We start from the raw sequence: 15,382 nt of genomic DNA, 5'->3' as shown, positions 1-15,382 counted from the left end.
TATGACCTACTGTTTTTAAATAATTGTAAAATAGTAGGCCGTATATAAAGGCAGTGTTTTAGTGTAGCTCAACTAATATTATTTTACCATACAGTTTTAATATTATATCTGACACACTGTGGCAGTCTACTAGGTAACATTTTTACCGCGAAATTAATATAAACAAATAATGGTCTGTCCCGCGAAGTCTACTTGACGCATGCGCTTTTACAGTCATTTTTCACAATATGGACGTCGTGGTTCGCTCGCTGTACAATTTATCGCGCTAAACAGAAATGTCTAGGCTTAGAAGCATAATCTAATAAAAGCTATATAACTCAAGTTTTTAAGAGACTGCTGTGGTTGTCAGCGGGGTTAGACTATTTCAAGCAAGTAATACATGTAATGTGTATTTGGTAAAACTTAAGTTCGTCTTCTGTTCAAAGTAAATAAGGTAATGTATCCAATCCATTCATCTTCCCGTGGTCTTTCATCTCATTTTACTTCTTGTGCTAGCTAGCTTCTCTCTCTGCGGCCTTCGGTTGAGAAGGCAGCATGGACGGCTCGATGGCCTGCTGTGGTTGGTGTGATATGATAACCTGTGTGAGCCTACGGCTGGTTCAATGTTCATGGAACAAGCACATTTTCTTAATCGTTTAAGCCTTGTTGTATAGGGGAGCCTATCTAACCTAACTAAATAATAATAGGCCTAGCCTAGCTAACTAGGACAAACAAGAGGAAGGTACTGTGTTTGTGTCAAAACAAAATGTATTGCTATTATAATTGTTGAGATGAGAGTTAAGCTACTGTGTAGGCTAGGCCATATGCCATGAAACTATAGATATCAGCTAGATAGGCCTATACTAGGCCTACTGTACAGTATAGGCTATTATACTGTGTAGGATTCACAATAACACGGGTACTAAATAAAAGCTTAGCCTATTGACAGTATTAACTAAGAAAGTCTATGAGCAATGAATAATGCAGTTAACACGAATGTAGATTTAATGAAAGTGTTTGAAAAAAAAATATTGAAGGAAGTATGGGCAACAATGACATCGTAAATTGGTTGATGATTCATGCTGCTGTGCTGTACGCAAATCTACTCCAGCGTTATTAGGTCCAGTGAAATTACAAAGATAATATTTAGACATTTATTTATCATTCAATTTTTTATGTTAAAAAGTTCATGATTTTATAATTAATAGTTAAATTAATAGTGCAAGTAGTTCAGACATTTTTTAACCAAACATTAAAAAAAATCATTAAAAACAAATTATCTTTTAACAAGTGACTTTCACAACAAAAGAATTAATAAATATGTTCATTGTGTGGTGATGTAATGAATGTGTATTATGATAATTTTACTAAGCCAAATGTATTTTAAAATTGCAGATATGTCGTCATATTTTAAGTGTCTAGTTTTAATATTTGAATTAAGTTTGTCAATGTCATGTTTTGAACAATATTTGAGACATAAAACAAATCACTGTAGCAAAATAAAAAATACAATATTAATTCATTAAACTTCTTTTTAAAGACAGTCTGTAGTACTGTACTAGTACTTGCTAGTAGTGTTTTTAACTTTCTCCATGAAAGTAATTCATTCAGTATAATTTGTCGGTTAGAATGTCAGGAAGTTTCTGTTTTGACCTCTCAAAAAGAAAAGAGAAAAATCAAATAAATGTGGTTCGTTTGTAATTGGCTAATTTGTTCCTACTGTATACAGTAGGGTAGTTTTAGCAAGTCAAATTGAAATTAAGTGTTACTTATGTTGATAGACTGTGTAGATTAGAAACATTGGTAAACAGGAACATTGTCAATTAAATGACATTTTAAAAATATTTTTTAAGTACTTGATAATCTAATCGAAGATACTGTACTGTAGCTATTTCATAGATAAAATATCTTATTTGTAAAATGGCAGTTTTACAACATTTTTCTTTGGTTTTAAGCTTTGTAACAAAGCTTTAACCAAAGAAAAATAACTGATTAAACACCAGTTATTGTGTGGGTGTTTGAATGCCAAATCATAGATCATACCAGTCTTAGTTTCTGTTAAAAAACATTCCAATTATTTCTTGACCTTTGACCACGGATAGATATACATTCATTGTCAGTTTACTGTGCTCTAAGAAACTTAAAAAACTATACTGTAATTAAACTTACACTCATAAATTTATCATTTTACTGATGTGTTTTTTAATCATGCTAAAATTCAGTACCTACTGTAAACACTGATACTGTATACTTTCTACTTATTTAGTTACTCAGTGATCTTAATAGGTTGAATGACCTGGCATTTAGTTTAATAATTTGTCTGACCTTATGCAATTTTATTTTTTATATTAAAATTTAAATCGACAGCCACAATGCTGTAGTAATATAAACCAGAAGGTAATTATTGGCATCAACTATAATATCACACGTTTCAGGCTATTTTTTTTAAAGGAAAAAATATACAGTACAGTTATATGTTAGTTAATTGTTTATTGTACTATTGTAGTACGATACGATACGATAAAACTTTATTGTCACAACGGCAAAAATATACAGTTATGAGATATGGGTCCTCGAGTTAGTATGAATATAACATAAATTACAAGACTAAAATAAATAATAAACAGGGAAATGTAACAGAAACATGAGTAATAAGCGGACTAGCGTTTGAAATCTCTATTATACAACCTGATAGCTGATGGAATATATGTGTTTCTAAATCTGTTTGTTCTGACTTTGGGGTGGAGTAATCTACCTGATCTGTAGTTGTACAGTACTTGTGTTATTGGAGTGATTGCGATACTTGTCAGAATCTCATTTTTTATGCTTTCTTTTCCCATGTTGCATAATACATACTCGTTCCATCACTACGGCTCTTGTCTTTCCCAGATTGCCATTTTGAAGCAATAATACTATTTTTTAAAACCAATTAACAAAATTGTGTTATTTGTTTAAATTCAGATGACGGCTGTGCAATATGACTTGGATACGTCTGGTGGATTAATGGAGGTAGTATACTTTATTTATAAAATAAAAATGTTTGCGACATTAGATTGTAAAACTACTACTACTGCTCTACTAAAACTGTAATAAATTTAGCCTATAGGATTGTGATTATGCAGGAAAAAAATGGTTGTAGCTTTCTGATGAATATTTATTTAATCAAATTTGTCTGAGTAAAATACCATTAAGGTTAGAGGTCGTCTTATTGTAATAGTCTTTGATACCTTCAGCATAATTATCTTGAATTGAACTGAAAAATTGCATTTATGAGTTCTGTATAAGAGTTCCTCTGTCTAGCATTGTGTAATGTTTGTATTTTTTACTGTAACCTTTGGTTGAAGATATTTCTACAATATCAAACTTTATGTGACAAAAAATGTGATGTACAGTGCCCATTTATGGACATGATGTCATATCACTACCATATTTGGGCATATTACTATCATATTTGGGCACATCACACTTTTTGTCAAATTAGTTTGATATTGTAGATAGAGATTTAAAGATATGTTGGTTTGTTTATTTCAAAGAAATTTGTAAAATAGATATACTAATTTCTTCTTATTTTAGCAAATCCAAGCGTTGATTGCTCCACCGGTGAGCGATGAACCACCAAAGAAACAACGTAGGATAGATCGTGATCGGCGGCGTACTGGGCGTGCAATGAACCGTGACACATGTGATAGTTGCAGAGAAGGAGGCGATCTACTTTGTTGTGATCGTTGCCCGGCCGCTTTTCATTTGACCTGTTGGTAAGTCGGAGATCAAAGAGCGTGATGGTTGCCAAATTTATAATAGGTTTGAGTACGATGCATGTCCCGTTTGATATCTGTTTTTTAATTCATATTGGAAACTAAATATACAAACAACATCTCCCTATAGGAGTAAGAGTATAGGGCACTGAATATAGAGGAGAACTTAATAATGTAGCTCATTTTTTAAGCACCATTATTGCTTTCATTCAAAACACTGTGTATTGGCACTTTTACATAAAACAAACTACCAATGTGTATTACATTGGAATTTAATATTAACAATTTACAAACAAAAGTAGACAGAAAATAATTTATTCATCAACATTCATTACTTATTAATGTTCGTATGTCTGTCTATTCTCCCTATTAAGGAGCTACTGTATAACATTAGAATTTTATAACTCAATGCTCTATAAAAAGTTAATGTTAATTTTAGAGTACTGTATGTTAATTTACTATAGAACAAGCTTGTTTTATCTGTGTTCGTTTAAGTGACCAAATAGCCTACAAGTCATTGATACAGGATAATTTTTTTAATTTGAATAATTTATTTCAATGACGTAATCACCAATCATGAATTGCATTCTTTTGATTAATAACCATAGTTAAATAATTCATTTTTTAAATTAAATATTCATTATAATATTAATAATATTCATTGTTTTTCAGTAATCCATTATCATTAACTGTACAGAATTATTTGATTACTAATCATCAGTTGAATAATTCATATTATTAATTAACTATTCATTATACTGTATACATATTCATTATATTATATAAATATTCATTTGTAATTTTTCAGTAATCCACCTTTAGAAGAAGATGACCTCCCACGAGGAGAATGGCTTTGTCATCAGTGCACTGTAACCCCAAAGGTGAGTAAATATATTCGAACAAATAACCCTTTCACTTGCTGACCTTTGACCCAATGTAATTGTAATTCATAGTAAATTCTCGCATGTTAAATTTTAATACTTTAATAATTACAAATACTTAATATTATAATTTTAATTGTTTCCTATTAAAATATTTATGATTTATTATTGTTAAGGGAATAAGAATTGATTTTTTTGTTAAACAAATGTCAGTAATTTTAGATAATTTATCACCTATTGTTTAAGCAATTGATATTGGTTTATTAAATGAAATTTAAGAAAAATGAAAAACAAAATGTTGTGGTTATATCTAAGGTACATCGAGTTGTTTTTAAATGAATCCAGGTGTCAAGTTGTTATTTTCCCAATGTAATTACCTGTTTCTATATTTAGTATACATTGTTTTTTTAATTTTCTTTCTACCTATGAAAATATTATAACTTCATATGGCTTACAGATGGGATGTTTCCATAGTAACATTATGACTCATACAGTCATAGACTGTGAGGCTTAACATAGATATTGGTGTTTAGGTGTTTTGTTTTTCATGCATAAAGCTCTGTCTACACTGATTATATTCTGATGAATGCATTTTAAGAAAACCTTGAACTAAAGCTCTGTCTACACTATCACACTTTATGTGACAAAAAAATGTGATGTGCCCATATATGGACACAATGATGTCATATCGCTACCATATTTGGACATATCACTACCATATTTGGGAACATCACACTTTTTTGTCACATAAAGTTTGCTAGTGTTGACAGAGCTTTAGTTCAAGGTTTTCTTAAAATGCATTCATCAGAATATAATCAGATCAAAGGTCTTACTACCTGATCATCTCTTTAAGAGATGCAGTCATGACACGGAAATTGTAGTGGAGATGTAGCTTGGTGGTAACGTGCTTGCCTTCCAATCCCAAGGTCCGGGGTTCAATCCGGACCTAGTGCCAGGGTTGTAACTCGCAATTCTTTCAACTCCACTCCCTAGGCCTCAAATCAGACTTAGTTTATAAGCACGATAAACTATTAAATAGTTTTTCCATCCTGTAATTGGCGAGTTACTCGCTGTTGGATGCGTATGAAATTAAAAATGTGTATATATTGTTATATTTTCAGGATCAATCGGGAAATTCAACAAAATCGGAGAAAGCTAAGATAGCAGCTTTAGGCCCAAACAAAGCTATAGTGAAACTTGTGCCTATGAGGCTAAATGACAGGCTTAAAGCCCAGGGTAAAAACTGTGTAAGGCTGGTTCAACTACAGGCCTACAAAGAGGCTAGGAAGGAACAGGAAGGGTATGAGCGACAGTTATCCGGAGACGCTGCCGTTCCTGATAATTATGTATTCGAAGAGAATGACGATACTCTTCCAGAAGATTTTGTAAATCCGTTTGATATATTAGTAAAAGCTGCTGCTGTACAGAATCCTAAACAATTTTCAGTACCGCCGGAATTTATGACAAATGCTCCTTTACCAGGTAATCTTAAACAAATCAATCAAAATATTTAATTGTTTCTTTTTCGTACAGATAACAATAAAGATGAAAAGTAACATTTAGTTCTGCTATTTTGTATCTGAAAAATGAAAATACTTTTGAAATACATACCATTATCTATTAGGTCTCCCACCAAACTGTCGAGCCGATAATTAAAGAACCTATATAGTCTAGTCTTCCACACTTTTTTATCTTTATAATTAGTTGGTCAGATCAGGGTCAGATGTGTTGCCCTACTCTGACGTAATTTGTACTTTATACTAAGTACATTGAGAATACTTTCGAAAAAATACACAAGTAAATAATATATCAGCAATTCTTTCAAGTCAAAGAAACTTGTTAACTAAACGAAATATAATAATTTTTATATTTAATGGTTAAACATATATATTTGAATGTATCTTGATATTCTTTCAAATATTTATGTAGGTTCGAGTCGTAGAAAGCGTAAAGAAGACACCGTCAAGAAAAAACCATACGAATTGGAGAATGGTTTGGTACCACTTCCAGCAAAAGTGTGTTTTAAGTGCAAAAAGTATGTTTTATTTGTTATTTTAAGTATAAAGTATAACCCCCTCATACTGTATGTCATGAATAATTAGCGAACAATACATTGTTTGTGTGCATTGTCCATGTTTCTAAAGGCGATGATAATGGTGTTTATTAACTCTACAAACCACCCTATGATTAACACGTACATAGGCTACGAACAATACTTCATAGGCTACGTTCAGAACAATGACCTACGATCTAACCTACACGTAGGCTACGAAAGGTTACACATAGATACAAAGCAGTAATTTCTTTCTGTACTTTATTCGCTTAGTGGGAGAATCTGAATATTTGTATCCAAAAAGAGGGTTTCTTCTGTATCTATGTATGCTTTCTGATATTTTATAGTAAATGCTCAAATCCTCATTAAACCTAAAAATCAATGGGTTAACGTATTTGCTTCTTTTTAATACTATATTAACATGACATTTCTTTACGTAGGAGTTGCAGAGTAGCACCGCTAATTCAATGTGATTACTGCCCTCTATTATTTCATCAAGACTGTCTTGATCCGCCATTAACGATGATGCCGACTGGAAGATGGATGTGTCCCAACCATCCAGAAAATTATCTGGTAAAGCTATGTCTACACTTTCAAACTAGTTTGATGTGCCTAAATATTGTTTGTGTTATGGTCAAGTATGGTAGTGATATGACATCATCATGTCCATATATGATATATACATTTTTTTTTGTCACATAAAGTTTGATAGTACATTTATAAATAATTATTGTTTTATAAATGAAAAATATATTCATAGTTCCATCATAGAAATATGTGGAGTAAAAATATTAATTACCATTTTTTCTTGCTCTTTTGTTAGCCTGATTACTTTGGCCAGAGTTTTACACGACGGTGTAAGATTTACAATCAGTTTCATAGTCAAGTTCAACAAAATGCCGTCAAGATAAAGTTTCTGAATAAAATGCATAGCAGCTTTAAGCCGAACACAGGTATCCTAGTACCACAGAGAAAACAAATGAAGGCAAGTATTAAATTAATAGGTGTAGTGTCCTGATTGGCTTATAACAGCTTTAAGCCTACAAAAACGTACCATCAGTGTTGTGGACAAATGAGAATCATTTGGTGGAAGCTTCACACGAATGGATCCTTAAGCTTGGTTCTCACTAGGACGCAACGCAAGCGTGTTGACCAATGACAAGCAACAGTTTGAATAATCCATTGCTTGTGATTGGTCAAATTACTTACATTGCGTTGTGTTCCGTGTCTAGTAGGAACCAAGCATTAGAGAAGATGAAAGTTGTTGTAGTGTAAAATCTAGACACTTTGATACAGTTTGTCACTGTAGAATGCATATTAGAAATATTGATCCATTTTATATAGTAGTACCACAGAGAAAACATTTTTCTATATTCTTAATATTGAATATGAAGATCAGCTTATTCATACGAATACTCATCACATACAATATTATTTCAATTATAGGTTCCAGAATCAATAAAAGCTCAATATGCAACTCCTCCACATCTATTACCTAGGCCTGACCAGAAGCATCTCGCACAGCACACCTTGCCAGAAGGGAAAACACATTGTACTCCTGAAGAAGCAGAAGAAGTAAGCGCTTTATTATTTGAATGCTTTAAACTACACTATCAAACTTTATGTGATATGCCCATATATGGACATGATGGTGTCATATCGCTACCATATTTGGGCATGTAACTACCCTATTTGGGCACATCACACTTTTGTCGAACTAGTTTGATAGTGTAGACAGAGCTTTACAGACAAACAGGTGCCATTCCAGTCATCCTATTTTCTGTAGTCCATGTTAATATTCTCTCATATCTATAAGCACCCCAAGATAATATGGAGTTTGCAATGATAACATTTAATTTCAAGGGCCACTTCATTGAGCTATATTTGGACTGTTAAAGGAGGAGCATGCTCATGGGATGACCTTTAGCACTAACACTAAAGCTCTGTCTACACTATCAAACTAGTTTGACAAAAAAAGTGTAATATGCCCAAATATGGTAGTGATATGACATCATAATGTCCATATATGGACACATCACATTTTGCTGTCACATAAAGTTTGATAGTGTAGACAGAGCTTAACTGAATATAGAAAACATGAGCATGCCTCTGTCTTCATTTAGATGGTCCAAATTTATTTGCTATGATCCAATCTACACTTCATTTCAATATGATAAAATTCATCTCAATATGTGACCCTTGACCCAATAACTATGTATATCTAGATTTTATTGCGTCAAATTGCAAACTGAAAAAAACAAATAAATATCTTTATTTCTTGTAGTGGTTACGAAGTGTAGTATTACTTCAGAGCAGCATAGCAAGTTATATTGAAAAGAAAAAATTACCTAAGGATCGAATAAAACCAAAGATTATCACCGCATCCAGTCTGAATAAAACCGCCAATGTGAAAAACACTACGATGAAAGGCGTGAACCTTTCAGCAAACGCAGTGCATAACAATACTGTCACGTACAACGGACAAGATGAAAAAACAGGCATTAAACCTGAAACTATAGTAGTCAATCATACGAAAGTAAAAGCGGTTTGCACCGAGAACGGAACAAGTTGCACGGAATTGCCGAACGGCATATTAAGTGCTAATAATAAACAAGGGATAAAAGAATACGAGAAGGTGATTAAAAGAAGCGGTGATATTTCTCCGAGCAGCTCAAGCATAGCTTCCAAACAGACGAAACAATTATACAATTTTAATGATACAAATAGGACTACAAGTGGGATTAATTCAATTCATTTGAATAAAGGAATCGTAAATTCTGTGAAAGTTTTCCATCCTACAAACAAATATGTACGTGTTAACACCTTGCCAGTAGGAGCATGTAAAGACATCATAACAAACAATAATTTGCCAAGTACAGCGACCATATCTGGTAAGTAACAGGGTTAAAGGTCACCTATATTTATTATATTATTATTATATCTTTACTATATTTATCACAAATTTCATTATTTATTCGGTCTATTTCAATATATACATTTTTTTTTTAATTGAAATTAGGGAGACCAGGGTCAACGTAAGTGAACTTAATCACTGTAGCTGAGCCGGTTGATTACTTCATTTTTATGATCCAAATATATCTTCTCCGATCCAATCTACACTTTCAATACAATAAAATTGATTTCAATATGTGACCCTTGACCCAATAAATAATGGTAAAAGATCCACAGTAGATGACGTCATCACACATATTTTATTTGTATATTGTACAAGCTTTCCACAGAAACTGATTAATACACTATGAATTTGGTACTCTGAATGAACTTGGCTAATCAATACAATATGATAATCTTTTATGAGTAAATAACAAAAACCTGATAAGAAAATGAAAACAAATAAGAGAATCAATCAGAGATTCCTAATCAGATATGCCCACACCTACACACATTGTAGTCAACAGTAATGTAGATTATTAAGTGCAAGAGAATGAAAAAATGTACTGTGTATGTGTTGTCCGTGGGTAGAAAACCATAAACTCGGAGAGGAATTCGCCATACCTCTAGAACACAGACTAAAGCTAGTGGCGTAACAGCTATGAATGCTCAGTGGCTAAACCCAGAATCCCTTGAGCAATGCCCAGAGAAAAAAACAGGCATTCAAATATGTTGAAAAAGGGTAAAAACGCCCGGCGTTGGAGGGGCACTTACGGTTCCTAATCCAAGGGCCTCTGCGTTACGCCACTGACTAGAGCATGTGTTCTTGATTTCGATATCTAGAATTAAACCATACCAAATACGGAGAGACAACTGAAAATAAATACTGTTTTACCAAAAGTGAAAAATGCACTCAATATAAATAGTGGTGCATACTTTAATGATTTTCTTTCATTGTTCTGCTATACTACTGTATTGTTGTAGAATATTGCGAGTGACTTTATTCTCATTAGCAAATCAAATGTGTTGTTGAATGTCTTTGTTGAATGTCTTTGTTGAATGTTCTCTTAAACCATCTGGGAATGGAAACATGAGTAATCTGCATACAGTATGTAGCATAACGCATACAGACAAAGGATTTCATTACAGTACATGGTGTAGTAGTGTAAGGTGTAGATAGGTTTTATTTACGTTACTGGGTCGTTGTGATGCTGCAGTAAGAAGCCCAGTTGGGGACACCACTTTATTTGGTCAAGGTGACCTCTTAATAGAGGTCCTACTGTAACAATTTTTGAAAAAATAAAATAGTACAGTATAACAAATTTAAAAAAAATATATCGAAGATTACTGAATATCCTCCGGTATAATCCCAATTCTGGTCTATTCCCACCCCTACTGCATGTCTGATTCCACAGGTATATCCCCGGGTATAGTCCCAATATTGACTTTTGATCTGGATGTAGGCCTAGCCAGTTCAGATGAGTTTTTATAAGAAATCCGGGTATAGTCCCACCCCCCAAAGTCGGTGCAATTTTGTGTTTTATGGGGTGGGACTATACCAGAGGATATACGGTACTAGTAAGAGACCTGTAAAAACAGAATGCCACAAATGCCATGCCACACCCAAATTAAATTATTTAATTCCTTCGCCTTATATAGCAACAACATTCTAAAGCTCTGTGTACACTATCAAACTTCACGTGAAAAAATGTGATGTGCCCATATATGGACATGATGATGTCATATCACTACCACATTTGTGCATATCACTACCATATTTTAGCACATTACACTGGTTTTGTCGAACTAGTTTGATAGTGTAGACAGATCTTTACATATAATTAACAAGATGTGATGTGTTTTTATTTGACAGGCAAATCAAATGCAATAGGTACAACAATAACAAAGGTAACGCCGGCATCGCTGAGTTCATCGCCAGCTATCGTTAATCTGAATGCGTCGTTACAATCGTGTATTGATGGAAATACAGGTATGTATCACTCAAACCATTAGTGGATTTTATATGACTATAAACATAAAGAAATTAATAATATGGATAAATAACAGTCATTCCAAGAAATATGTTGAATAATAATTTTATGCAACAAATTTGTTCTGTTTTTTTTATATTGTGCAACTAAGGTAATAAGGTAATAATCTACCAAACAATATACAAAATTCAATTAATTGTCTTTACACAATGACAGACAATTTAAGTATTTTTTGCTTTAAATTACTTTTTTCAGGTAAAATAACTATTATGTGACAATAAAATGACACATTCAAAAACAAATTTGAAATAAAAAATATTTTTCAGAGGGACAATATATCTTTAAAACCGTTACGTCAATAAGCGAGCAGCGTTTTTTGTAAGAAATATTTCTTGTTTATATTGTGCAACTAAGTTGTAAGGTAATAATGTACCAAACAATATACAAAATTCAATGAATTGTCTTTACACAATTTATACCAATTCAATTTATTTATTTGTATCCACCAAATCAGTACTGTGATATTCATATAAAAGACAACTAAACAAATACATTTACTGAACACTACTGACAGTGTACCAACTTTGACTTTGTTTCTTACAGAGGTTGAATTAAGTAAACTAGATGACAAGTTGATTCAAATTTTAGCATTCCAAAGGTTACAGCAACTTCTACCTTCAAAGGTCAGTCAACTATTGTGTGTGTCTAGTGTGAAACCACGCTTAAGCTATTTAATGAATTTTAAAGAAATGTTTAAAGTTTTTATAATACTTATCATTTATGTAGAACTCTGATGCCAGTAAGAAACCAACAACAAATACAGCTGCAGCTAGTACCGCAGATAGCACACCACCACCACCGGTCAAGATGACCATACCGGCACGAGCAACCATTGCTCCGGTCAACAATAAAACTAAAGCTGTAGCTATGCGCTACAGGTCATTTAGTATTGGTTCAGGTAAGCTTTCACTGAGTATTGTATTTATGGTCGCATATGTTAAATTAATATGAAAACGCATAATATAATATGTTCTTATTTCCTTTAGGGAGAAGCATAGATAAAGATTAGCTTATAGACAAACAAAAAATGATGGTTGTTACAGCAATGTTAGGTCATAATTTGCAGCCCAAGATAATAATATCCCTATTAATTAAAAGATCAGTAGTTATATGTAATAAAGTCAATTAATGTATTTTTTATTTGTATAAAAAATTAAACTGGTTGCAGTTGATAGCAAAACTGCTGTTGGTTGCCCTTCCAACCTCATTTGATTGCATTCTGCACCTGTTGCGGTTATCATAAAAAAATGGTTGGTTTTTTTATTCTTACAGGAAGTGACATGGATTTAAGTCTACCAAGCTTCGGCCATTGTAATTATATGTCTGCAAAACATGCCTGTATATTTTACGATGAGGTTTGTATTTTAATACGTATTCATAAATTACAAATCGTAACAATTTATTACTTTATTTAAACAGCCTGATACAACAGTATAGCATTCCAACATATTGAATTTTAAGAGTCTTCTAAAATTTTTTTCATTTTTTATTTGTTATACAACATGAAAAAAGTGTTGATGTTAGAATTTAGAGAATAAAAGGAAAAGAACAATTATTCTAAAAATAACTTAACTTGTATGAAAGTTAATCTGTGTTCGTAATAATGTTCTGATGCTGTAGCTTGGTGGTTGACATGCTTGCCTTCCAATCCCAAGGTCCAGGGTTCAATCCTGTCCTAGTGTCAGGGTTGTGACTCACGACTCTTTCAACTCCACTCCCTAATTCTCAAATGAGACTTACATAGTTTATAATCATAACTATTTCTGAAATATTTTATCCATCCTGTAATTGGCGAGTTACTCGCTGTTGGATGCGAAAGAAAAAATAAAAAGTCCTAATCGATATTGGATGCATATGAAATTTTTGTAATAACTTTATGAAAATAACAACAACCCAGAGTTGATCTGTGCCTCTGGATAAATAAAGTTGAACTTGAAAACATTAACATTACTTCTTTTCTTTTTTTATAGTTAAGCCGCCAATATGAACTACTTAATTATAGTGATCATGGAACGATGGTGGATAACGTCCTCTATTCGTGTGATTTCACCGAGAAAGCAACGACCTCATCAGAAATGGACAATCTTTTACAGTTTAATACCGTTAAAAGGGAACAAAAACAAGATGAGAAAAAACAAATGTTTAACACTAACAGTTCTTTTGATAAAGTCTGTAACTGCAAGACTAGCAAGTCAACGTTCGTAGGCGGTAATGGTGCAGGCTGGGAAGGAACAGCAATTCTTCACCACGGTAGCTGTATTCAAATCGGATGTTTGAAATTTCTGTTCAGCGTTACCGAGGCGGGTATGTTGTTGGACAAATCGGCCAATGAGAAGCCAAGCAGTTTTTTTCCGTTGCCTTCATGAGGGTTGAATAGGAACGCTGTTAATTTTGGCTGGATATATTGATTTTGACTGGATTTTCTAACTATTTAATGACAATACAGGGAAAGTTTCCCGTCCAGAATTCAAATCCTACACCGTCTGTTTCTCCTCGATGAAGTTTTTCTGATGTCACTCCTTGCAACCACTAAATGTATTCAACAACTGAATGTTCTATGTTTATCATATAAGCATGTTCACTCATATTATTTTCATTTTCGTCAACATTAAATTTAAAATGAAGAATGCGTACTATTGGTTGAAAAATATTTACCTTATTTTAACTTGATAATAAATTGATTGTCATCCTCATGTAGTATCCGTCCACCAACAGATTGAAGATAATTTGAAAAATGTATAAGTTATAAGTCTGGTTTGCAAATATCGGGGAGTTTTCGATTTGCGGTTACTTACAAACAAGTTAGGTTGATTTTATTCAATCAAAACCAACAGCGATAATTTCCGCCACTTACAGATAAAAGAGAGTGCGGAAAGAACTTTGAACATCATTCCCATTTACTTCACATAGTTTTGGTGGTTTCTTGTACCAGTCACCGACCATCAATAACTAGGTCGCCGTTTTTCGCAAATCAAAAACTCCCTAATAAATGTTTGTAGACACTCGAGCCTTTTGAACTACAGCAGGGTTTTCAATTTTTATTTTATTTATTTTTTATTGTATCCCTTAATTAAACCTTTAGAGAATCTAGACATGAAGTAATTTAAGCACTCCAATTAGCCCAATGTAATTAAGAGATATGCTGAATGTTTGTGATTTTGCATATACAAAATATCCTTGTTTAGAGAGAAGATGAATCATAAAACTGCTGGCAGTATTGTATTCATGATGGGCATTTAAAACATAAAGTGAAAAATGTGATGTGCTCATATATAGGCATGATGATGTCATGTCACTACCATATTTGGGCATATCACTACCATTATTTGGGTACATCACACTTTTTTGTCAAACTAGTTTGATAGTGGATAGTGTAAACAGAGCTGAAGAGATTTTATTATTAATATTATTGTTATTATTACACCTGTATATGACCCGAGTATAATCCCATGCTCGAGTATAACCCCACCCCTCAATTTAGACTTTGGTAATTTGTAATTTACCTGACAATCTAAAAGCTATTGTATTATATTTATAATATTTTTATTGCTGTTTTGTTATTTATGTTGTGTTTCAAAACTCCACTTCCATAATCTAAATTCTAGAGGGCAACATTTCTACTCAAATATACTGTACATGTAGTATGAAATGTAAGGACTAGTGCTACTTGAAGTAGCCTAAGCATTTAAAATCATTACTACAAATTTTATAAATTTGTAATGAAAAAATGATGATTAAAATATTTGATTGCCAGCCTATCTGTGTGTTGTA

At 32.7% G+C, this 15,382-nt stretch overlaps 1 protein-coding gene across 1 annotated transcript; it reads left to right on the top strand.

The window, feature by feature from the left end:
- The first annotated feature begins 278 nt into the window (after positions 1 to 278).
- Positions 279 to 15,363, top strand: LOC144835797 (PHD finger protein 12-like). Its single transcript, XM_078690890.1, has 15 exons — positions 279 to 433; positions 2,941 to 2,988; positions 3,553 to 3,734; positions 4,543 to 4,615; positions 5,737 to 6,097; positions 6,545 to 6,650; positions 7,109 to 7,241; positions 7,492 to 7,653; positions 8,115 to 8,243; positions 8,953 to 9,559; positions 11,434 to 11,550; positions 12,155 to 12,234; positions 12,338 to 12,509; positions 12,884 to 12,966; positions 13,582 to 15,363. The coding sequence occupies exons 2-15, from the start codon at positions 2,941 to 2,943 to the stop codon at positions 13,975 to 13,977; spliced, it is 2,649 nt and encodes an 882-aa protein (XP_078547016.1). The 5' UTR covers positions 279 to 433; the 3' UTR covers positions 13,978 to 15,363.
- The last annotated feature ends 19 nt before the right edge of the window (positions 15,364 to 15,382 follow it).

Source organism: Antedon bifida, chromosome 2 (assembly GCF_963402885.1).
Source record: "Antedon bifida chromosome 2, ecAntBifi1.1, whole genome shotgun sequence".
Classification (NCBI taxonomy): Eukaryota; Metazoa; Echinodermata; class Crinoidea; order Comatulida; family Antedonidae; genus Antedon; species Antedon bifida.
The sequence above is the reverse complement of the archived record's forward strand: the minus strand, read 5'-3'. Positions and strand labels throughout refer to the sequence as shown.